General features: G+C 35.0%; 1 protein-coding gene across 1 annotated transcript in view; it reads left to right on the forward strand.

The window, feature by feature from the left end:
* Positions 1–24,875, forward strand: part of b4galnt4b (beta-1,4-N-acetyl-galactosaminyl transferase 4b) — a 154,520-nt gene that overhangs the window by 68,928 nt on the left and 60,717 nt on the right. Inside the window, exons 5-8 of the mRNA XM_056462036.1 lie at positions 5,832–5,927; positions 6,289–6,379; positions 16,964–17,064; positions 18,046–18,113. Of these exons, the coding sequence (XP_056318011.1) occupies positions 5,832–5,927; positions 6,289–6,379; positions 16,964–17,064; positions 18,046–18,113 (356 nt within the window). The remainder of the gene's footprint in view (positions 1–5,831; positions 5,928–6,288; positions 6,380–16,963; positions 17,065–18,045; positions 18,114–24,875) is intronic.

Consider the following 24,875-nt stretch of genomic DNA (forward strand, 5'->3'; position numbering starts at 1 on the left):
AGGCTGTGCGGAAAGAAACTTAAACCTCTGAAAGAAGGGGCGAGAGCAATCTAATGTGAGCTCACCTGATGATGAGTAAAGCCGCTCTCTGTCACCACCGCCACCGGGAGCATTACAGGAAGATAAAGGGTGCTGGAAGATTCGGGACATGAAGCACACACAAAATCCTGCCACTGCTGTACCAACTCATAAATTCTTCATTAAAGTGCGAGGCTGAAGTTGCTGGAAATGCGTTGCCCAATTTTCATGTTTATGAAAGTTTGTTTTCTGAAAGCGTTGCTGCGCATCCAATAGGCGATTCATCACCCTGCGAACTCTGTGAGCGCTGTGTTGTTTCCAGCTTATCAAGCCAAAACATGATAATTACACTTTCCCTCTTTCTTCTGATAAAAATGTATTATTACTTCTAAGTAGTTTACAGTATAAATCAAAATCAAAGAGGTCTCCAATAATTAGGATCTGTTAAGATTCTTACTCACTCTGTGTTTTGTGGGAGAAAGATGCTTTGCTACCATCTGCTCGGTTACGGCTTTAAAGTCTGTGTGAACAGACTTTAAGTTCCTACCAACGTTCCTTCAGAATGTTGATGTATTTCCAGCTGAAATGGAATATTGAATAGAGGTGATTTATTTTAGTCCTGCTCCTCTGCATTTCTTGCTCACAGTGAACTAAGGTGTAGAGGTGAATTGTTAAGGATATTCTGCCCGAGCCACCAAACGGATGTTGTTAAAAAATAAACATCAAAATGTTATAATATATAATGATAAAATAATTGCCAATATCAGTATGTATTGGTACACCTGTAGAGCTGTAGTTAGAAGCATACATGTAGGTTCTGGTTGTGTTCTATTTACAGTTATCCCCCTATGCCCTATTCACTTTGAACGTTCCAACATTTAAACTTGGAATGATTAAAAAAAACAACAATAAAGTAATTTCTCTTAGGTGTAATTTGCTCTCAAAGTATTTTTACAGTTCAGTTAAAGCGATCATCATATTGACAATTGCGTTCCCTTAATTAGTATGCCATTTTGAACACAGCCGTGGCTCATGACAAAAGCTATAGTTGACCTATTATTTAAAAGCACAATTTATGTTACGTCACCAAAGCTTGTGAAAACAAAAATATATACATATCATACGTTAATGATTTTAATTTATAGTAGGTTATTTATTACGAAACGTATCTGTACTGTATATGACATGGGCCTGTTGGTTAGACTATTTCTGCAGTGGTTTGAATGTGTCAAATTGTAAATGTAGACTTTTCAAAAAAACTAAATGAAAAATATATAAACAATATCCTGCTTAATAATAATAATAATTATTATTAATAATAATAATTATTATTATTAATAAAATATTATCATAATTAACTGATTAATAAAGTGATTAAGTTGAAAAGAAAATGAATGAATAATAATAATATTAAGTTTTTTCATTGCTTAATAAATAGCCTACTGTAAATTACAACCCTTAATGATTTATATGATTTATAAATGAGAATACATGTTAGCTTAGTGATTTTATATGGAATATTCTCAATGATATTTGTAAAGGAAAAAATATAGGTCCTAAATGTGTTGTTTACATATATTTCAATTAATATGGAAAGTAAATTTTTACCACAACAATTTTTCTAATGTGCGTGCGTGTAAAACAATATAATTTGCATAAAAAATAATGGAGGTTTTCTCTAAAGAAGTTATTACTCCACTCCGTTTAGAGCGTCATTATTGAGGTTTTACGTTATAACTATCATGGTTCAAACAATGGATCTGCAACAGAGAAACTACGGTTTTGGGAAACACTTGTTACTACATCGTTCTTTTCCCAAACGATGTATCGTACTATGATAGTTCAGCCACGAGTTATGTCGCTGTTTGGGAAATGCACCACAAAATTCAACACAAAAAATGAAACTCATAAAGGTGTGAAACCACTTTAGGGTCAGTAAATAATCAGTACATTTTCATTTTTGGTGTGAACTATGCTTTTAATTGCTTTGAACTAGTTTGTGTCCTAACATATAGTAAACAAATCAGCACATATTAGTCCATCCAACTGTATCAAATGGTTCCCTGTTGCCCATTGCATTCAGTACAAAATAATAGTCCTAGTTTTTATTGCCTCACTTGGATTAGATTTTGAGATTTAACTCCAAATCCCAAAACCTCCACGTAATTCTGACTTAACAAATTCACAATGTGTTTTGTTAATTAAGAGTCTTATCAGTTTTCATTGTCTAATCTGTTTTTTGACCACCATCTGACTGCCAATTAACTTTCATTTTTATTAACTGTACATCTGTGTTGCTTGTGTTATTTACCAATATTACGCATTCTAAATAAGCGATCAATATCCATCAACATTAAAAAGCTTTATTATTTAAAGGGCTCCTATTTTACCCATTTTACAAGATGTAAGATAAGTATTTGGTGGCTCTAGAATGTGACTGTAAAATTTCAATTTAAAATACCCATCATTATACAATGCTGAAAATGTTTATTTTGGGATAGGAGGAAATTAAAGCTGTTTTTGTACCTTGTGCCTTTAAATGCAAATGAGCTGGTTCTTCCTGCCCACCTTTCCAACATTTGTGTATGCTTTACCTGGGTCTTGTTAGATAAACTGATGAAGCAGAGATCTTGTTAATGAGTCAGAAATACCAAGTAAGGTTATTGGATGTATTTGTGATGGAGTTTATTCAAGCCTTTCTGCAGTGATGAATTACGTGTACTTGCAGCTAATGTGACAGGATACAAGTTAATATACACTGCTTTATGGATTCCATTATGCGACCGTACAAAATAAACTTCTGGAATTCCTGTTGTGTGTTTGAAGCATCTTTGTATGTAGCTGTACTGACACTGTTACTGTGGTGATTACAGCATCTATAAATTACATAGTGATTTTACTGTCTCTTCTTTATTACAAACATTCATTGTTTTAAACACATCTTAAACTTGTAAAACTCATTCTTGAGGCGCAGTTGATCACAGAGAGTTGGAACAGATCTTTTATCCCAGTTTCTTTGCAAATCCTGTTTTGTGGACATGTTTATACACGTTACTGTGGAGACTGTGGATGTTAATATGCCAATCAATCAATATGGTTTGCGGGGAAAACCACACTGCTACCTCATCTTGCAGATCTTCAAAATTGCTAGGATTTGGATCATATTTTAATGTCAGGAAATTTAAGTAATAGAGACTTGTTGTGTTTACATCACTTCAGTATGACAATGGACACACTATACCTACACAGTTCTATTCAAACAGTTTACAAAAGTTGAGTTTGCATCGTAGGTGCCCTTTAAAGTGGCAGACAACGTACTTGAGCTGTGTACTTAAAATAAATTGAACCCTGGGGGTTACCACACGCATATGTAGTTATTGTACCCTGGGGGCAATGTAGTTATGAAATATTGTTATTATCTTTGTAGTTATCATTCTTGGTGTGACCAGTAAGATTACTTACTGGGCTATAACCAACCAAATCTTGACCTTTGGTTAAAATCTGCACCATTTCTCCATTGCACTGACATTAATCCTGCTCCATCCATCCTGCTCCATCCATCCTGCTCATCACTTTCTTGCCTTTGGGGTAGAAGCATTTTCACAGATCCAATTTCAGATGTTTTTTGTCACGTTGTCCTATGCATAATCAAGGTCTGTGTGAAGGCCTAAAGCCATCTTCTCACCCCAGAATCAAGTGTTAATTCAGCCACCTGTGCTATATTAATAGAGAATTTAAGCTAAAAAAAACGCCACCACCATGAACAACAGGCATTTATTTAAATTGCATCAAAATTGACGATGTGTTTCTAAACATTATGTTCTCCATGTTGGACACAGAGTATGTATTTTCAGCAAATGTGCACTACCCTTATTGAGATAACATTTGACCAAAGCAGTGGAAAAAAAACAGCAACTCCTTAACTTAATTCTACTGTGTTATTCTATATCTGTGCACATTTTAATTAACATGGAGATAAACCCCCAACCAAATCACATATATCACTTAAAAACAAGCAAAAAAGTATATATCATGAAGTTATAGCAAAGCAACAAAGGCAAAACATTTTGATTTAAGATAAAGCTCATACTGTACTGTTACAAAAGTACGGTACACACTGCTTTTACTGAATATTTTGAATGTAAGAGTTTAGCATACAGTCAAAAAGTGTCATTTTCTGTTTATTCAAGCTACTTATTTAGAGTGAGCTGAAACAACACAGTTCTTGAGGATTTATTTTGCAACAAACTTAATAGTTTTATACTCAATCCACTTAAATTTGGAAAAACTAATAAGTTAACTTACAGTATTGACCTTATTCTTCAAGTACAAGTGGGCACAGCCATTGGAATATTTTTGGCTCGAGACTTCCGGTCTTATTCACTTCCATTGGTTTTTAGACATTAAAAACAGCTTGTTACACTGCTTCATGTTACAAACTGATATTTTCTTATTATATTATACTTATTGCTATATATAGTCATAAACAAACTTGTTTGTAGAGTAAGTAGTTTGACCGTTTTCAGCAGTTTATTATTTCTAGTAATTTCTCCCATAGACGGCTGAATCTGAAGTTCTAAAACAATTGCAAAAAGGAGCGCACTTCTGCATCGCAGAATAAGGTCAATTTCCTTAATTTTTTCCCAACACAATTCATTTGTATGGAACCCAGCATTTTTACAGTGTAAAAGAAGCATAAGGAATTTGTCTCAGAGAAAACAATATTCAAATAATACAGTATTTAGTTTGTTAAAACATAGTTGTTGTTGTTTTTTAAATGAGCCAGAGTAGCATGGAAATATGTAAAAGAAAAGGAAAGTTTCTGTGTGTGTAATGCCGAGTTCAGACTGCATGATTTTTGCCCCAATTTTGACTTGAAATCGCAGACTGATGCCTGAAATCACAGGCAAATTGGTGCTTGTTTAGGCAATTAACAATCACACAGTATGAACTATCAAGGACACGATCTGAGAGAATCGCAGATGAGTCTCTGACGCCTGTGAGAAATTGGACATGCTAAATAGCTGGAGCTGTCGGCGATTCAAATCGTGACGTGTGAAATGTGTTCTGATTGAAAATAGCATAGTCTGTCACCTACAGCCACTGAGAGAGCAGCATCCACTAGTGTGGGTATCTGCAGGCCAGCAGGAGGTTGGGATGAAGTTAAATGGTTTTTTTTCTGTCTATTTGGACCCAATAGATAAAACTAGTGGTAATTTGGCAGGAGCACCCAGGTCTGTTTGACATGTCATCTGAGCAATATCACAACCAGGTCAAAAAAAGAAAAAAAAGTTGAGGAGAAAGTGCTAATTATCTTCTAAGGCCAGGTGAGCAAAATAAGTACATTTTCTACCGCACTAAAGGCTTCTTGCTCATTTTGTATTTAATAACAAAAGATATACTATGTGACCTCACGTTTTTTCCATATGACTTCTCGTGTGTGTTTGGTTGTGAGATGTAGTTTGCAGACCAAGACAACGTTGTCTGTGATTCTCCTATTGTAAAGTCATGCAGTGTGAAACCCCTGTCGCCGATCCATCTTGCAATGTAAACAAAGCACTTAAGGAATGCTACCCCAGATAGTCATGCAGTGTGAAAACATCTGTGACACTACTACTTTGAAAATCCTGCCATCTAAACTCTGCAAAAGTGAATCTTCATGAATACATGCTTTGTAATAGATAAACGGTTACATATAAATATATATTTTATTTTATCTTCATTTTGCATTACTGGATAATTGCTTTTCCCTGTGAATGCTGGTTATACATGAAGCAACGGCTCTTTTTTTCTCTCTTTTTGTTCTCTGTCAGTATAAAGGTCAGGCCAATCTGCATGTGTTTGAAGACTGGTGTGGCTCATCCATCTCCCAGCTCAGGAAGAATCTTCATTTTCCTCTCTACCCACATGTAAGAGCACAATAAATGTCTCAGACAATGAAAGAACAGACAATTAAGATGAGCTCGATTGTGTGTCTTGTGAAATGTAGTCTGGAGAACGAAGTCAGTATGTCATTTGCAGTATTTTCATTAACAAACCCTTAATGTTGGCCCTATATTTGCTCCAGACAGGATGTTCTGCAGACAGAGATTAACATCTGTTCTTTTATAACCTCCGCATTATTGCTAAAGCAGTGTTTTGAAACTAGAGCTGTCTGTTTATTCATCTTACAAGTCATTTTGAGGTGTGATTCTGTGAATTGCTGTTAGTGCCTTGGGTTTTAGAGTGAATAGACCTGCAGATGCTTTTATATTTAATTTTTCCCCACAGACCAGAACCACAGTGAAGAAAATTGCAGTGGCACCAAAGTGGAAGAATTACGGCCTTAGAGTATTTGGATTCATTCATCCTTACAAAGATGGTCAGTGTTTTCATCAAGTTTATTTTATTTTTTTCACAAGATTTCATCAGGTATTTCATTAAAATAATTTAATCAATGGTTTTCATGGCATACAAAATAATTTATATACTGTATACTGTAGAGCAGGGGTGGGCAAACTCGGTCCTGGAGGGCCGGTGTCCTGCACAGTTTAGCTCAAACTCTAATCCAACACACCTGCTTATAGATTTCTAGTGATCTTGCAGATACTGATTAGCTTGTTCAGGTATGTTTGATTAGTGTTGGAGCTAAACTGTGCAGGACACCGGCCCTCCAGGACCGAGTTTGCCCACCCCTGCTGTAGAGCCTAACATCAAAGAGTACATGCTGAAAGATTTGACATAAAAACATCATTCTTTCACAATGAGCTGTTTGTCCACATCTGGTTTATTGATTTTAGATTTGATTAGTTACCCTTTTTCTTTTGTTACTATTATGAACAATTCTTTTAAGATCATTGTGCGAAAATGAGTACGCCTCAATGAATGTTTTAGGAGAACACAGAAAATTACATTTTAATTCATCAGCAGATGCGTGCTGTTAATCATCACACCGGTGGCCACAGAAAAAAAGGAAAAAAATGAACATAAAAAATAAATAAAGTGCATTTAAGAGGAAAATCTTACAAAATAGCTTTGTTTAGAAAAAAAGGTCACATAGTTCAAAAAAATAAAACTAAAATAATTAAAAATAATAATAATAGTTTATTAGCCAAATTAGGGATGCAGCGATTATAGATTTTGGTTGTACGATTGTAGTCTGAGGAATAATCACGGTTTCATGGTTATCACCATTATTATGCATTCAATAATTTCAAAGCACTACTGATTTAGAAAATTACATGAAAACTTCTTATATTTTAAAGGGTTGTTTATTGCTGCTCAGTAACCAAATAATACAACACAAAATAATAATAAAAACAAACAATAGTCCATTTTTTTTTGGACTTAAAATTAAGTGAAAAATGTTTTTGGAATAGTGTAATAGTTTTACACTGAAAATAAATGACAGGACAAATAAACAAATCAACAAACAAACAATAAATAAATAAATAAGAATAAATAAAAAATATTTGAATTTATTTTTTATTTATTATAATTTAAAATTTATTTGTCTAGTGTAAATCTAGGGCGTCACGGTGGCAAAGTGGGTAGCACGATCACCTCACAGCAAAAAGGTCGCTGGTTCGAGCCTCGGCTGGGTCAGTTGGCATTTCTGTGTGGAGTTTGCATGCTTCTGTTTCCCCCACAGTCCAAAGACATGCGTTATAGGTGAATTCTATAAACTAAATTGTCCGTAGTGTATGTGTGTGAATGAGTGTGTATGGATGTTTCCCAGTGATGAGTTTCAGCTGGAAGGGCATCCGCTGTGTAAAACATATGATGGATAAGTTGGCGGTTCATTCCACCGTAGCGACCCCTGATAAATAAAGGGACTAAGTCGAAAAGAAAATGAATGAATGAATAGTGTAAATCTAAACATCATATTAGCAAAGTATTTCCCTTTTAAGGAGAACAAATGTAGTCAAAGGCTGCTAAACCTCTGTCTGAAAGGCACTTTTGATCAACTATATTACAAAATTGTTTGTTATTTTTGTTTTGTGTTTCTTTCTCTTTGGAGTAGAAGTGTGCATATTCGATACAAAGTATGAAGCTGAACGGTGAGTTCTTGTCATGTGACTCACATGAAAGTGTGAGCAGGCGCGTTGATCCCAATATGCATGCGCAAGTCGCGCGCCCCCAGTGGAAATAACAAAATTGATCGTGCAAAAGACGCAATGTATGAACGGGCCTTAGTTAATAGCCTCAGCCATAGTTAATCCAGTGTGTGTGCAAATTAGCCTCAGTGCAGTGCTTAATTTGTAAATGAATAATTTCGGGAACAAAACCAGTGAATAAAACTTACTGTGACCAACGTCTGCCACACAATATCAGTTTTTCCAGAACATGACATTACTAAGCAGTTAGAGCGAAAATAGCATCAAATTTCTGAACGGTCTTTAATTATTTTGTGTCATATAACGTTATGGGTCAACCATAAGGAAAAAACAAAGAAACATCTGTCTACGAACATAAATTGCATGAAACATCACTATTCAGTTTGCTAACATCACTGACATACAGTTCGTTTCACTATTATGTGCCAAGCGAAAATGACTCACTCAGTGTAGTCTTTGAGAAGAGCCCACAGTTACCTCTTCAATCATGTTTTCTGGCTGACTTGAGCTTTGCGTCTGTCTCCCGCTATCCTGATCCAGGGGCACAGGTTCATCTCCTCAACATCTCTTTTGATCAGGCTTATAATCAGATTTACTTGTAGTTAAAAAAAAAAAACAACAACATATGTTTGACTGTCTCTGGCATTTTAAAAAAATAAATATTATTTAGGCAGGCCACTATACCATTAACAATAATCACCAGCCAATGAGAGTGATTGTAAATGTAAGAAAGCTGATTGGTTGAAAGTGACTACCTTTATGCGCACACAATCCACACAGCTTTGCAAGCTGTTTTTCACTCGGATTCATTCACATTCTCTCTCTCTCTCGCTCACATAAACACACACGCACACACACACACACACACACACAAATAAATACCGGAATGCAAAACACAAATATCTGACTTTTGCCAGAACAGGATTCGGCTCAAATTAAGCACTGCCTCGGTGTACAAGCTCGAAACTTTAAACTAGTGCACAGTTGGCGTACAGTAGCTTTGCTTAGTTGCTGCAGTTTTGTTCCATGGTGAAGCGCAGTGTTGAGAAGCCTTTACGATTAATCAACTGAGATTAATTAAGGTGTGGTTAATAGTGAAACCGGTTAATGGTTGCATCATTATGCCCAAAAAGGTCCAACTTATAAGAAAATAGGCAAGCATCTCTAGTAAGTTTGCACACTGTCGGAAAACTGGCTTTCTTTGACACCGTAACGTTTACAGGCTGCATGTCATTTACAAAGGATGCCACTGCTTAAGCCCATGCTCAAACAAGCCCATCTAGAATTTGAAAAAAGCTCACGTTAACAAAGGCAAAGACCACTGGGACTGTACTGAGATTTTGAAAGGATATAAAAGAGATTAATATTTTTTGGCTCTGATGAGTTCCAAACTGTGTGGTGTCCCGAGGGTGAGGAGAATGATGAAGAATGCATGGTAACAACAGCAAAGCATGATCTTGTGTGGGGTTGCATGAGTTCTACAGGTGTCTGGTAGCTGTATTTCATATCATGACTTCACAGATGTACTGTGAAATACTTAACAGTGAGATGCAAGCATTACTTCATGCCCTCAGCCACAGGGCACTCTTTTATGTCCCCATCTCAACTCTTTTATATAAGCATGTACCCAGAACTCAACCCAACAGAAGTCTTTTAGGGAGCATTGAAAGCACAAGATAAATGTCATTCTCCAGCAGTATCTGAAAGAGCTCATTTCTCAAAAATGCTGAAAGAATGATGTTGCTGTTTGTCATCATGTAGTTCATTCAATCTCTAGAAGAATTAGTTCCAACAAAACTAAGACAATGTTAGTTTTGCTTGAGTGTTTTTGTAGAGTTTAATTATGTTGATTGTATTGTAGCTCTCTGGAAATACGTGCTTAAGTCTACATTTTTGATCAACGCCAATAGCCTAGTGATTAAACTGAGGTGCCGATTCGTCCTTTCTCTCTCTTTCTCTGTCTGCTTTGATAAACATACAGGTAAAAAACTCTAACAATATTTATATATAAAAATAGTTATCATTTTTGTGAAACTGCAGAAATGTAGATAAACATGTTTGAATGCAGTTTCTAGGTAAAAAATGCCGTGGGGTAGTATGACTCCAACATCTTTTGTTCCTTTTCACACTAATGATATAGTTACAGGATGTATTATTGATCAATAAAAGATTTTTCTCATGCAAGTTTTTGCACTGAAATAAATAAATAATAATAACAACAAAATAATCTCTTATGAATATGATCTGTAATCAGATATGTTTTCCACTCCATATAGACAGCCTTTCTGTCATACAGAAAGCTTTTCTGTTCTTCTTGGGATGTACAGCACTTGGTTTCGTGTGATGCACGATTTAACAAAAGACATTTAAACAATGTAAAATCAAGCTAAAACTTTGAAGTCACAGTGAACTTTTCTCTTATGTTTGCTTTTAAAATCACTATTGGTTGCTCTGTTTGACAATCTCTTCCTCAGGGACAAGGATGCGCATCTGAAACATACAACAAAACGTCCTCAAAATAGTGTATTTTATGTTTCACAAAAAATTTATTGTCTAAGGCATGTATTTCCAATAAAGTTTGGCTTATATTATGTATATATTATGTATATATAATATATATATATGTACATAATATATATATATATATATATATATATATATATATATATATATATATATATATATATATATATATATATATATATATATATATATTATGTGTATATTATGTATATATTAGGTATATATAAGGTTCCATCTATGATGGTTGGCTGAAGATGAAAATATACACAAATATAAATTCTTTCACCAAAAATAAAGGATTCCCAAAGACTCTTTGATTGAACAGGTAGAAATTTTATAAACTGCATTTTTTATTATTATGCCATGCTGTTGTCTTTTACTCACACTAGCATTTTGCAACATTACACTTTCTTATTAACCTACATTAAGCAGTTTCAATCTTTCAAAACCTTTTTTTTTGGAAACTTTGGGCCTTATCATACACCCAGCACAATGTGTTTGGTGCAATTTGTTGCTATTTTCAGACCAGCGCAACTCAAATTTTTACTTTTGTGCCACATTGTTTGAATAAAAAATCCATTTGCGCCACTTTGGACTCATGGGTGTTCTGGTCTAAAAAGGAGGTGTGTTAAGGCGCATTGTTGGCGTGTTGCTATTTTGAGGAACTGAAATAGACTGCGCCACTGATCAACTTAAAGCTGGTCTAAAGTCCAGTGCAGAGCGTGTTAGTTATGCGCCTGCAGGTCCAAAACGCTTACACATTGCTTAATACACACCGGATGTACAGCAATACACAAATATCTTTTTACATATGAAAAAATAAACGTTACAAAAATTATTATTTTCTACATAAATATAAAAAACACTGCCTCCATGCCATCTTCAAGTTGGAGGGCTTTTTTTAGTTTATTCTTGACAATGTGCATTTGTATAATATTATTATTATTATTAGCAGTATAATTTATTATATACAAATTTATATTTGTTTTAATAAAAACAAGTTTAAATTTGTCCGCCTGTCGGGTTTTGGATACGTATGCGTCACCATATGGGGCAATAGGATGTGTGTTTGGATATAACATTGGATATAAGTTTTTTGATCACACTTCATTATTATTGTTCATTTATGAATTTTTGCTGAAAATAAGAACTGAATTCAGAAATATTTTTGAAACATATCTTAGCGATCAACAAACAAAATTAAATATGTAGGCTAATGCATAAATATGATGCCTTCTGTGATGTGAGTTTCCACCATTTTCTTGTACATGAAAGTAAAGGAGTAAAGTAAAGAGTAAAAGTAAAATAAAGAGAAAGTAAAGAGTCCAAATGGAGGAGGCTCGTTCTTTATCCTCGCGCTGGACTGTTTCCTCGCTAGTGAAGCGTTCAGTTTTTTCGCTTACAAAGTCCGCCATGTAAATAGCTAATGTGCCATGTTGTAACACAGCTGACTCTTAAGGGAATGGGAGATGAAGAACTGATTGGTTTAATGCATGTTATGCTTAAAACACACCTGTAACTCATTAAGTGAATAAGCACAACCCTGTTAGACAATGTGCCTGGGCACAAAGCATATTTTTCCAACCTTAAAATAGCAAATGTGGATGCTTGATGCTTTTGCGCCATGCACTTAAGACTTTGCGCCTACTGTAGATCGATAAATAGATATTTAAGTGTATACTGTTGGATCCAGTAGGGTCAGCTCTGCATCATCTTCATAAATCCACAATAAAAAAAGCAAACAAATATAGTGTCTTACTGATTCAGGACCACTCTTTCCTAATGCTACTCCATGTCTACACTGGATACGAATGGCTATGTTTGATGCAAGTTAAGACAGCAGAACCCGTTATAATCAGTTATTCTGTCTACACTGGATGCAGCACAGCACGACACAATACATTCCCCGAAGCAAACTGAGGCCCCATTCTGACGTAGTCAAAGCATTTGTGCTACTTCTGAAGAAATGAATTTGCAACACAACACAGCAGTTGTCACAGAGATTAGACAGTACACAAGCAAAACAAGCAAGGGTTTCTGCAGCTGTTTTGGACGAGCAAGAGACAAAAATAAGGTAGAATGATCTTTTACATGTCAAATTATAAACAACAAGTCATTTCATGAGCCCTCTAAAAGAATGATTTATTCTAAATGGTAAGAACATATTAATAATGTAAAGAATTAAATAATAATGTACTTTCAATGGATAAAGGTATTTCATTGAGGAACTGACGGCAATAAATTTCTGTAAGCATATATATGGATTGAATGTGTCATTCTAAAAGGCTTTTTTTATCAAAGCACCATATGGTTAATTTCCTTGTTTTATTTTATTTCTTTTCCTTCCCCATCATGCTATACGTGATTCAGCTTGTTTCAAGTTTAGGTTCACAAACAGATGGCTTCATACTCAGCTGTAGCATTTTATGATACAGCCTGGACTGCATTTGTCCCTCAGGGATCTGAAGCCGTTCAGATCTTTAGACAGCATGGCAGATTGAGATCATTATATTGCCTCAAGCCTGTTTCACAGCTGATTGTTTTCTTGTATTGGACTGCAGCGTTTTATGTTCTCCAAATATACTGTGCACGTTTATAGAAAGGGTTTTGTCATCTGTTCATAAGAGTAACTTCTGGCAGCATTATTTTACACCATCGTTTACTTTTTTTTCTGAATCTACAATCAAAACCATTTAGCTTCATGTTTCAGTCATGACCACATGCATTATTGAATACTAGTGACACTCTCGCATCAATACCTGCCCCTTTCATGTAATAGAATGTGAAACATATGACTAGAATCCCATTTTAGAAGTGATTCATGCACAATTCCAAACAGTTTTGCAGACTTTTGTGCAGTGCAGTCACGCTCCTTGCAGTACATTACATTAAAGGTTGCTTTGTGTTCAAAGTGTTCCTGAAAGCGAGTTTGAGTGAGGTTTAAGAGAGCTGAACATTGGCGAGGCTGACAGGATGTCTGAAGGCACACAGAATGCTTTATTTCTATAGATCCCCTTCAGTCAGCACATTCTGCACACTCTGCCTGACCTGATAAGAAAAAGCTGCTGCGAGGACTACTATATGAGCCTTGAAGCATGCAGACATACTTGTGTTTGTGAAGGAAAAGTTATGAGATTGTTTTCATTACCAAATTACAAGTGTCGCTGAGTCAGGCTTTTGACTCTGGTACATACTATAACCTCATCATACAATAATAAGTGAGAGAAGAACAAGTGTTTATTTGAAGATATACCAAAAAAACTATACAGGCCAACACAATCTCACGGCAATTCATATCTTTTTGAGTTAGTGGCTAATTCGTATGAATTCGTATGATCTCATTCATACAATTTAGTATGCATTCGCTATAGCCGGTCCTCGCCTTTGGTTTCGTCACTGCAAAATTTTCAAGCCTAAATTAAAGACTCATCTATTTTCATGGTTGTTTGAAGCATAAGTCTCAACAGTCTCGTTTTTTATCCTGTTTAGTGTGGTCAACTGTGGTAGAATCTTTTAACAAGGCGGAATTATTGAAAGGGTCATTTACTTTCTTGTTTTAGGCATTGAAACCAAACTGTTTTTGTATAATCTATTTTACATATGTTATGCTCTCTTTTACATTATGTGCCCATTTCTGTTTTGTTTATTATGTCCTGCTTGTTTCTTCTCTGTAAAGCGCTTTGGGTGGCTTTGTGGCTGTTTGGAAACGTGCTCTATAGACCATTTTGAGGGATGTAAACAAAAACAATAGTCCCAATTTCATTTCTGTTTTAAAATTTTAATTTCTAGAGCTTCCGAGAATCCAGAAACAGTCACATATTGATAAATAATGTTATGATATCTGTTTTAACATTAGTTTATGAATGAATTGCCTCTTCGTACAGTTATGAAATAGTTTGATAACAAGCAGGAAATGTTCATGGGTCAATGACATCACCACATTGAAATGGTCTATAAAGAAATCGAACTTGAACTTGATTTAGTATGATTTGCTCGTCCTCAATGATGATTGGCTTCAGGGGCGGGTTTGGGTGCCACACCTCCTTTTTAAAATTGTACATTTTCATATGACTGAATTTGTATGAATTCTTACTAATTTGCCACTAAACTGACAAAATGTAAAATAGTTATGTATCCTAGTGAGCTCAGGCTGTACAGTCTTACTTGATAGTAAACAGCTGCTAGAGACCTCCGGTCAAGCAATTAAAATGTTTTACAATTACTTATAGGCGTTGCATACGCAGCGCACGTGATCTATTTGAGTGTCTCTCAAAAAATGACATCTTACCTGCTCCCTCACAATTATTACATTACATGAGAGTGGGGGAAATGTTTTGCAGCCTGTGCAGTCAGCAGACGTGGATGAAGTGCGAGTGATGTACATGTAAGGTCAATGCAAATACCCCATGTTTTTTTTTGCGTTTGATGCACTTCAGACTGCAAAAAGTTAGAGCAAACATCTAACAAATGGAGAAATGGAACAGACAGAAAAGCAAGCAACTTACAATGATGCAGATTGGTTCAAGGATGATGGTCGCTGGACATGACCAAATTGAAGGACATTATTTGTGCCTTACATGTAAGGCTGGTATTATGATGTGCATAATCGTTAAGTGACTTCGTTTAACTCTTTCCCTGTCGTTGACGAGAGAAAACTCTTCCTTGCCATTGATGAGTTTTACGGCAATCCGTGTTTTAGGTGTATTACGGTAGAGGAAGCCCTAACGCATGTGCTGAGGGAGGTACCTGATGTCAGATCCTCCTGGGAGTGAAATCTGAGAAAGAGTAAGATTGTGGATAAAAATAAGAGTTATACAACCTTCCTTTGGCTTAATCCCTACCATTTTAGATCTGTTTCAGATCTTGTTTTGACAAGAGACCAAAATAAAGAAGCTTTATTTTTAGGATTTGTGTCATTGTCATTGTGTCAGATTGCACACCTAACATAGTAGGTAATTTTATTCACGACTTATCACAAAAAATAAATAAAGAAAAATCGTGAAAAACTAGGGGTCTGACTATGTTTGGATGTCTATTAAGAGTGCAAAAGCAATAGATTGCTCATGATCGGTTCACATCAAGGTTTTTGGTACGGTTCAGTGCAAAGCAGGGTACTGTCAAAGAAAATTACAGAAAGGAAATTAATCTACAAACAAGAGCACAGATTAATAAAATATAGGAAAAATACTACTGAAAGAAACAGTTCTTTTCAGGTATCTGATAGTTTTAGGTACAGAAATTGAATAATATAATCAAATATAACACTGCATACTGTATGTAAACTTCACTGTATAAATGAAATAAAAGGATAAAGATTGTTGAGCTACTGTATGTACAGTAGCTATTCAGTCAAGAGCAGTCAGTGATTTGAGTGTTTGATTACCATTAAAACACAGACTGCAGGAATAAGATTTTTTCACTTACAGACAGGTGCAGTACTGAGTGTAACAGACAACGCAATTTCTTGAATATTCATGTTCCAAGGCATAACTAATTGAATACTCACTTGAATCAAGTTGGTCACATTAACATAACAACTGGAAAGAATGGAGTTTGTCCATTCGGAATCAATACTTAAAAATTTGACTATCGTAACTTTTATTTACAAGTTCAGACGAGTGCGCTTTTCAAATATTGCACCTCGAGGTTCACTGATTAAAAAAACAAAAGCTTAAATAAATTTTGACACAGACTTTCGTACAGATTGTACTTGCTTACATCACTTTCACTTTCTTATGAATGCATCAAGGACTCACTGATTGGATATTTACTCACAGGGATCTCAGAGCATGGGCATACAATGCAAATAAGTGATTAATTACCTTACTTTTAAAAATTAAGTTGATTTTTTTCTTTTTAAAAAAGTCAGTAAACCCATTGATTTAAGTTTTATAATTATACACATTGTTTGTTTACTTAATAAGTATAAGGCAATGAGTTTACTCTCTTTGTTTGAGTAAAGTCAACTAATCGCTTTTTACAACATCCATTCAAACATGCAAAGAGCCAGTTCAGAGAGTAATAAAAGAAACAGGCAAAAATCAGTTGTTAAATTTAAATGCAAAACAAACAAACAAAAAAAAAACACACACACACAGTTTACATATGCATATTGAATCATGGAGGTTGCACCAAATTTGGTTCAATATTAAATTAAGTATTGTGGCATCCCCAATGTCTATTAGAAATCTTTTTAACTCACCAAAATGCTTTTGGGGCTGAGATAAATCAACATTTTATCAAAGGAAACTTGGAAGTGAGAACCTGCAGGTCAGGTCAGAAGGTGATGCAGTGCATCTCTGTGAATGATATATTATTTATTTCAGGGGATTTCCAGTTCGCCATAGCGTCAGATGATAACTCTGAACTGTGGCTCAGCTCAGACGAGAGTCCGCTCAATGCCCGGCTCCTGGTGTACGTGGGACAGGTGCGTTCTTTAATGCATGACCCTTTAATAAACAAGACTGCACTTCTGAGTCTGTCCTAGAGCGATCTGTCAGTATGTTTGTCAGTCATGTTCCCAGTCTTGTGCTCTTCTATAGACTTTTACAGGGTGTTTACGTCAAAAGACTTTCTTTTGGCATTTCAGCATTTTGGCTATTCAGTTACAGGGCTGGGATTTGGGGCAAAACGTGTAAAAACAGGTTTCACCAATTTTTGTCAATCCCAATGAATCTGATCGCAGTCTGTTTAAATGTATCTTAAACATTGTAATCGGATTCAATTGCATCTGTATATAGTCTGTTGGAAACGCTTTAGATTAATTAACAATTCACACCATTTACTGCTGCCGTATTACCTGCCTATTATTAAGATACTAACTGTTTATTAGTACATATAAATTAGGATCTTTTTTTACATCCCTAACCCTGCCCAATACCTAAACCAACTACCTTACTAACTATTAATAAGCAGCTAATTAGTAGTTTATTAAGCTGAAAATCCCAGTTAATGGTTAGTTAATAACATGAATTGTGGATTAAAATGAAGTGTGACCAATCTGTTTGTCTTTCTGTGTATTTCTGTCTTAGTTTAATCTGCGTGACATTTTATCTGTATAATCTTTCTGTCTATTCAATTACGTCTTTAAAATTGGTCTGTATTTCTTCATGCTTGTCTTTCTGTCTGTGTCTCTTTTGTTTTCTATAAATGTCTGTTTGTCTACTTCAAAGATTGTTTAAGCCAACACAAAAAATATGATCATATGATTATTTAATTTTAGTTCACATTTAGTCTTTGTTAAATTAATATTCAGGTGAATGTCTGCTTCCTGTTTAGTAGCACGGTTTACATTCAGGGATTTATATACAATCTAAAACACATTCTCAGCTCAATTCTGAAGAGTTCTACCTTTGCTACTGAGTGTGCTCGATGTACGTTATAGTGTGTGCTGTCTGTTGTCTTACAGCGTGGCTCAGAGTGGACAGCTCCAGGAGAGTTCAGCAAGTTTAGATCCCAGACCTCCAAACCTGTGCGGTGAGTGATATACAGCATGTGTTTCCAGGATTTACCCTCAAATTAAAATTCTTATTAGGGGAATATGAGTAGGACAGCACACTGTATATAGCTATACTGAACACACAGAGCTATACTGTAAATGTTATGCTGTCCTCTGGATTAATTTGTGTATCAAACTGTCTAATTATTTTTTGGTCAGGCAAAATCAGCATACATTTATTTGGTTCCCATTTCATATGTCTTTCATACTTACTATGTGTTAAAAAAATGATAATTGTTATTATGTTTATGTTATAATTCTAAACTAGTATTATTATAGTTAAAAAAATCTCCAAAAATGATCATTGTCATCATTTACCCCTGAGGTTCCTTTTTCTGTTGGACACAAAAGAAGATATTTCATAGAAGAGATAGTTAACATATAACTTTATTTCTACTTCTATAGAAGTCGATTTCTACCATCAAAAGAAGCCAAAGGGTATCATTAATTGTTTGATTTATAGTACCCACCCACATCAAAAAATACTATAGTAATTTATAGTAAATAATATAGTGTTTTTGAAGCATAGTATTGTAAAGTGTATTATACTTTAAATAGAACAGTATTTACAAAAAATGTTAATGAATGCTACAGCATACTGTAGTATTAACTAGTAAACTGGTGAACTAATAAATACTGTAGTATACCTTTGTTTTTACTACAGTAATCTGTGGTGTATTGTAGTTGAAAAGTATGGTAATATGTTTATATTACTATAGTTGTTGCATTACCATTGCAGCTATAGAATCACCACAGCAGATTAATTCAAGTAGTTTACTATAGTATGATTTAAAAACAATGTAATGTTTAATATTTTTATGTGGGCACTGAATTTTTTTGATGGTACTCGTTGACTTGTTGTCAGCCCGATCCCGCAAGAAAATGTAACTATTTTACATGTTGTCAGTTTACTGGATAATTCCTATTAATTCATACAAGTTCATTCATATGGAAATTTTGTACGATTTTTAAATAGATGTGTGACACAAAACCTCATAACTAAACGCAGCTGTCATTTGGCAGATAGGCCAATCGTACTAAATGGATTGTACAAATTCATACAAATTAGCTGCTCAATCAAAAAGTGAGGAGTTTGGTGTGAGATAGTGTTACTTTTTTGTGCGTTATACCAGTTTGGAATAAAGGGTGAGTAAATTTTCATTTTTGGGTGAACTACCCTTTTAACATCATAGGATTGAGTTTAGTAGTATGAGAATTTAGAGGTGTAGTTATAAACATATGCATAACATAGGCTCATTCTGAATACCTAGCCCTATATACATTCCTGGAGATCACAAATTATGGAGCCAGAGCTACGTATGGCTGCATTTAATTTTTAAAACGAATTATATGGGGCGGTATGGCGCTGTTTCTTTTCGCGCTTACCAGCTGACCACTTACCACCATATGGACGGCTGTCCCGCTGTTACCAGTTAGTCTAGTTAGCTCACCACGTACGTCGGTGGACTTGAGACGCAGAGAGGAGTTTACCACGACGACGGGATTCGAGTCTGGCGAAGAACGGTTCCAGAAAGCAGGTAAGACAAAAATACAATTAAATAACAGGGTGAGTACGTGGTAAAAATCAGGTGAGGGCTTTTCTTTTTCTGGGTTGCTTTTTAAAACTGTCAGTTGGGTATTGGGAAGTTGGTATTCAGGTCAATCGGTGCTTTTGAAAACACTATTGGTTGGGTTTAGGGAAGGAGAAGGGTGGGTCAGTCGATCGGTCATGTCAGTCATTCAGTTAGTCAAACAGTCAGTCAACAGCGGCCTCTAGTGGATTAACGCGAGAAGAGCAGGCGCAAATATCACTTGCAAGAGAAATTTCAGATCTCAAAAAGCATACACAGCGGCCTCTGGCGGATTTATGAAAAAAAAACTGCAAAACAACGTAGCTCCTGGGACATATTTGGCGCTCTCCAGAAATGTACAGAGCGGTATGTTTTCAGAATGAGCCTGGGTTGACATATGCACACAACAAGTGCATTTATTTGTTAGTCCACAAGTACAGTTGTTAAAGGCACTTACATTTTGAGAGCATCCCAATTTTGATTTGTTTATTTATCCCAAAAACAACCACCATATATTTTGAATGAGTGACAGCATTCAAGGTTAAGTCATCCATCCATTAACCATTCATTAAATCAGACAGTTTAAAGCACATATTTTACACCCATAATCAATGTAAAAGTTTTTATTGGTGTAGTTGAAAGTTGCACTGGATCTCGATAAACATCTTCTAGGTTTCAAAAAAGAGGCTACGCCTTCGAAGTTTTCAAGTTGAAGCAGTTTATTGTTACAGCAGAGATGGTCGATCGAGCTCTCTCCCTCTCAATGTCCAATAACCCACAGTTTATATACAGTTTCTTATCCATAGGTATCATGAGATATGATGTAACATCACCTTATTCCCGGCTCCAATAGGATCCTAGCTTTTTAATTAATGACTGTATCTGTTTTTACATATCTTAAAGGTCACATAGCATGTGCTCACAATCATGTGTTTGCATATGATCATGTTGTTTCCATACTTTCTAAATGATTCTCCTTATGTATGCTATTGTGGCGAAGGTTGTTTTTTGTCTTGGTCAATACATACATTGTCTAAATGTTTTGCATACGTTCTGTCTGAATGTTCTCATTTTGGCGCATGACCTGCTGTGCTTCAATTGTAAGGCCCTTAATTATAAGGCCCTGCATGTTTGTATGTCTCTTTTGCATCACTTGAATATAGGTATTTCTATAAGTTTTAACAGAGTATTTTAATACTAATCTATATTTTAATAGTGGCAGGTTATATAGTGATTACATAATAAAAGTTCCACTTTGTGTATCAGAAATTCTCCAATATTATACAGCAAACACAGCACCTGCTCAGCTTCACTGTTAAATGAACAGACGTCGGGGGCAGTTACTGTAACAAGCGCACTGCCCGATAGGTGTCTGCAGAGACGGTGTGATTGTGAATCACAAGGGACACATTAAATAGTGGTTTGTGGGAGTGAAGTGTCATGTCGTCCATTTTAATCGCCCTTGTCGGTCTTCTCCAGCCACTGCTGATTGGTGCAGTAGTGGAGCTTGAGTGTGAGCGGTGTGTGCCGTTGAATAATTCATCAGCCGTGTCAGTCTAAAAGTGAGCGCGAACATGTTCCTGAATATTTTAGTGCCAATAAAAATGAGCGCACTTATTGGCACTCCAGAGGGAAATGCCTCCTCTTTTCACTGAGCTTTGACAATGGCCTGGCAACGGTTCAAACTGCCACAAGACTGTCTTTGATATCTTTTGCTTTTCTAGTTGAGGATGTCAGGGTGTAAACTTTTTTTGACTTCTTTTCAACTCGAGTTAGACGACTTTCTGTCTACCTACCTCAGCTCTCGGTTCGGTTTCATTTTGCCCTTCGATTGGAGCTTGTTTACTTGGTGACATAAAGCAGAAAAGGTCGTTGCGTCATATAGACTAATAGGCTGGATTTTAGAGCGCAAACGGGGCAGACGTCTGACAGGAATTCCCATAGTTGCTGGGCAAAATAAGGCACTAATGAACTACGGTGAAATGTTTACGGCGCAATCAAGAGGCGAGACATGCCTGTCAGTCGTGGGTGACAGAAACGAGGAAGATGTTCTTTACAAGGCATGCTACATGCAGTAGGAATAGCAAACGGGTGGAAATGTCAGATGGAGAGATGATGTGGAAATGTCAAGCACTCTGCGTCTGTAGTTTCACTGCATTGCTGGAGTTTGTTGAGACTCATAGATATCCAGAACTTCTGAAAGCATCGCAGCTAGCAGCACATTAATCTTAGCCTCAGATGTCACACCCACAGAACACTGGCGGAATGTCTGATGCATAAAGCATGCAAACTTGTAAACACTTCAGGAGCTTCAAAGTCGTCAATTGATTAATGTCGTCATTGGTTAAACGCGACAGGATTTCTGGGACATGTGTATATTGCATTTGACAATCCACCTGGAAATAAAGTTGTCATTATGGCAAACACCCTTCATATGAAAGAAGACAGCCATAGTGTATTTAAAGGGATCATTTCTGTTAATTTGCTAACCCTCAGACGCAAAAATTTAAATAAAAAATCTGTGCTGCTTGGTCATTTATATTACGATGATGATAATTATTTATTTATTTATTTATTTATTTATTTATTTATTTATTTATTTATTTATTTATTTATTTATTTATTTATTTATTTATTTATTTATTTATTTATTTATTTATGTATGTATTTATTTATTTATTTATTTATTTATTTATTATTTATTTATTTATTATTATTATTATTATTATTATTATTATTATTATTATTATATTGTTGTTGTTGTTGTTGTTGTTTTGTTGTTATTATTATTATTATTATTATTATTATTATTATTATTATTATTATTATTATTATTATTATTATATTGCTATAATAATAATAATAATAATAATAATAATAATAATTATTATTATTATTATTATTATTATTATTATTATTATTATTATTATTATTATTATTATTATTATTATTATTATTATTACCTTCATTTTACCAGGAAAGACACATTGAGATTAAAAATCTCTTTTACAAGAGTGGCCAAGATTAGGCAGTATACATGTCACATGGGTCTATCTGACAACAAACAAAAAACAATTAACAGTAAACATGAATCACACACTGACAAACAAACTATACAAAACATCTACAAGCCTGTGTTTCAATTTCTAGATTTCTATAAAATCATTTATAGTCTTGTAAAAAGCATTTAGTGAAATCAACACTTCAAAAGACAGGTTTTTTACAAATGTAATTCTGTTGTAAACCCAATATAGATTTGTAAAGAAAGATATGCCTGAGCCTACGAATGCTTGAGCCTACAAATGGACAAAGCAGACCAACCTTCTGAACCTCCAAAATTCTGAGTATAAACCGATACAGATCCGATCCCGATACTGTGCCTTTTTTTTTTTAAGAACAAAACAGTTTCTATTGTTCTGGTGATAAACTCAAATAATCTTCTTTAGTAAAGAATTACAGACCTATAGGCCTACTGTATATCTATCTAACTAAAAACAAGATGCTTGCTGTAAACTAGGCTACATTAGTGGAGGATTCGTTATGTCATGGATCTGTTGTGGTCCAGGTTATGTTTCCTTTTTTAATATTAAGAATTTTCTTTGAAATCTGTAATAGGCTACCATTACTGACACTAATCGTTGATAAAATAACCAGCCTTTTAGAGAGTTCAAAACAAAGTCTGCTTATATGCTTCAGCGCCAAAACACAAATTAGTCTGTTAAATAAAATATTGCTATAAATAAAATGACAGTGAAATATTCACAGTTTCAGAGTAGAAGAATGAATGAGTTAAGGATCTATCCAATGTTTTATTGAGCCTTTTCTAATTTAAAGTTTCTGGTAGGCCTACTTTGTGTGTGAAGAGCAGGTAACAACCCTCTCTACTCCAGTGTTGCGAATGCGATCTGCTGATCTAACAGACAGCGCAACATGATTTAGAAATAGCAATGAACTCCTATAGTTGCAGGTCAAAATTAACCCATTTAATGCAAAACTAAATGCATTTCTCCACTGATTATTTAAACTAACAGGAAAAATTTATTTGGAGAAAGATTTTTTGTGGTGTCATAAACAAAGAGACACACAGTTTGAATTGTGAATGAATGGAGAATGATTGACAGATGCAGCGGAGGGAAGCGCTGAACTGAACATGAATTTAAGCACTTGAATATTCATCTGTGCTTCATATTAAACTGTAGAATGGCTTCAGAACATTTTGAATATAGTAGGCCTGCATGACAACTTTCTGGTGCCTTATAATAGGCTACCTTCTTGGCCTTGTTGCTTATAAATTACACAGAATGTAGCGAACATGCAAGATCGAAGTTGGATTGATATCAGCTGGCCGATACACCGATCCAGCAAAATATGTAGTATCGAACCGTTATCCAATCCAAGTATCGGGATCAGCGCATCCCTAATGATAACATTCAATATGTGACCCTGGACCACAAAACCAGTCATATGTGTCAGTGTTTGTTTAAATATACACCACAAAGGTTGAGGTATTCATCGAAAAAAAAAAAAATATATATATATATAAATATATGAATAAATAGGGTTTTCACTGGTGTAATTACAACATATGGCAGAAAAACAGCTGTTTAAAAAAATCTAAATAATGAGAAAATTGCATTTGAAGCATAAACACATTTATTAACCAATGGGCATTATGGGGACCCGTGTACACTTGGGGCCCCTGCGAGGGGGGAAAAAATGCCAATTTCGGAGTGTCTTTTTAGGCTAAGTGCATCTTAATAATCTATTTACACAATTTCCACCCATCAATGTCTGATTGCCTACTCTTCATCACGAGGTGAGTAGAGAAAATACAGGCGTGTATTATAAGACTCATAGAACTGAATAGGAGAGGCATTATGTGTTATATGCCAATGATGTGTTTTATAAGTTTGTAGAAGTTATACATTAAAATATATTTACTTTTAGTACTGCTTCAGTGACCTTGAAGAAGTATACTAAAAACTATTATTTTAAGTTTTTAAAATGCTTTGAAATAAGTTAAATATTTGTAGACTATAATTGTATGGATTATAATTAATTTTAAAAATGTAGGCAAAACATTATAGATTCGTTTTTAGAAAAAAATTGATCATATTATTATTATTTTCTAATTCAACTGGGGTCCGGCCAAGTAAGGGAGCCTACAAG

This window comes from Danio aesculapii, chromosome 7, assembly GCF_903798145.1.
Source record: "Danio aesculapii chromosome 7, fDanAes4.1, whole genome shotgun sequence".
Lineage (NCBI taxonomy): Eukaryota > Metazoa > Chordata > Actinopteri > Cypriniformes > Danionidae > Danio > Danio aesculapii.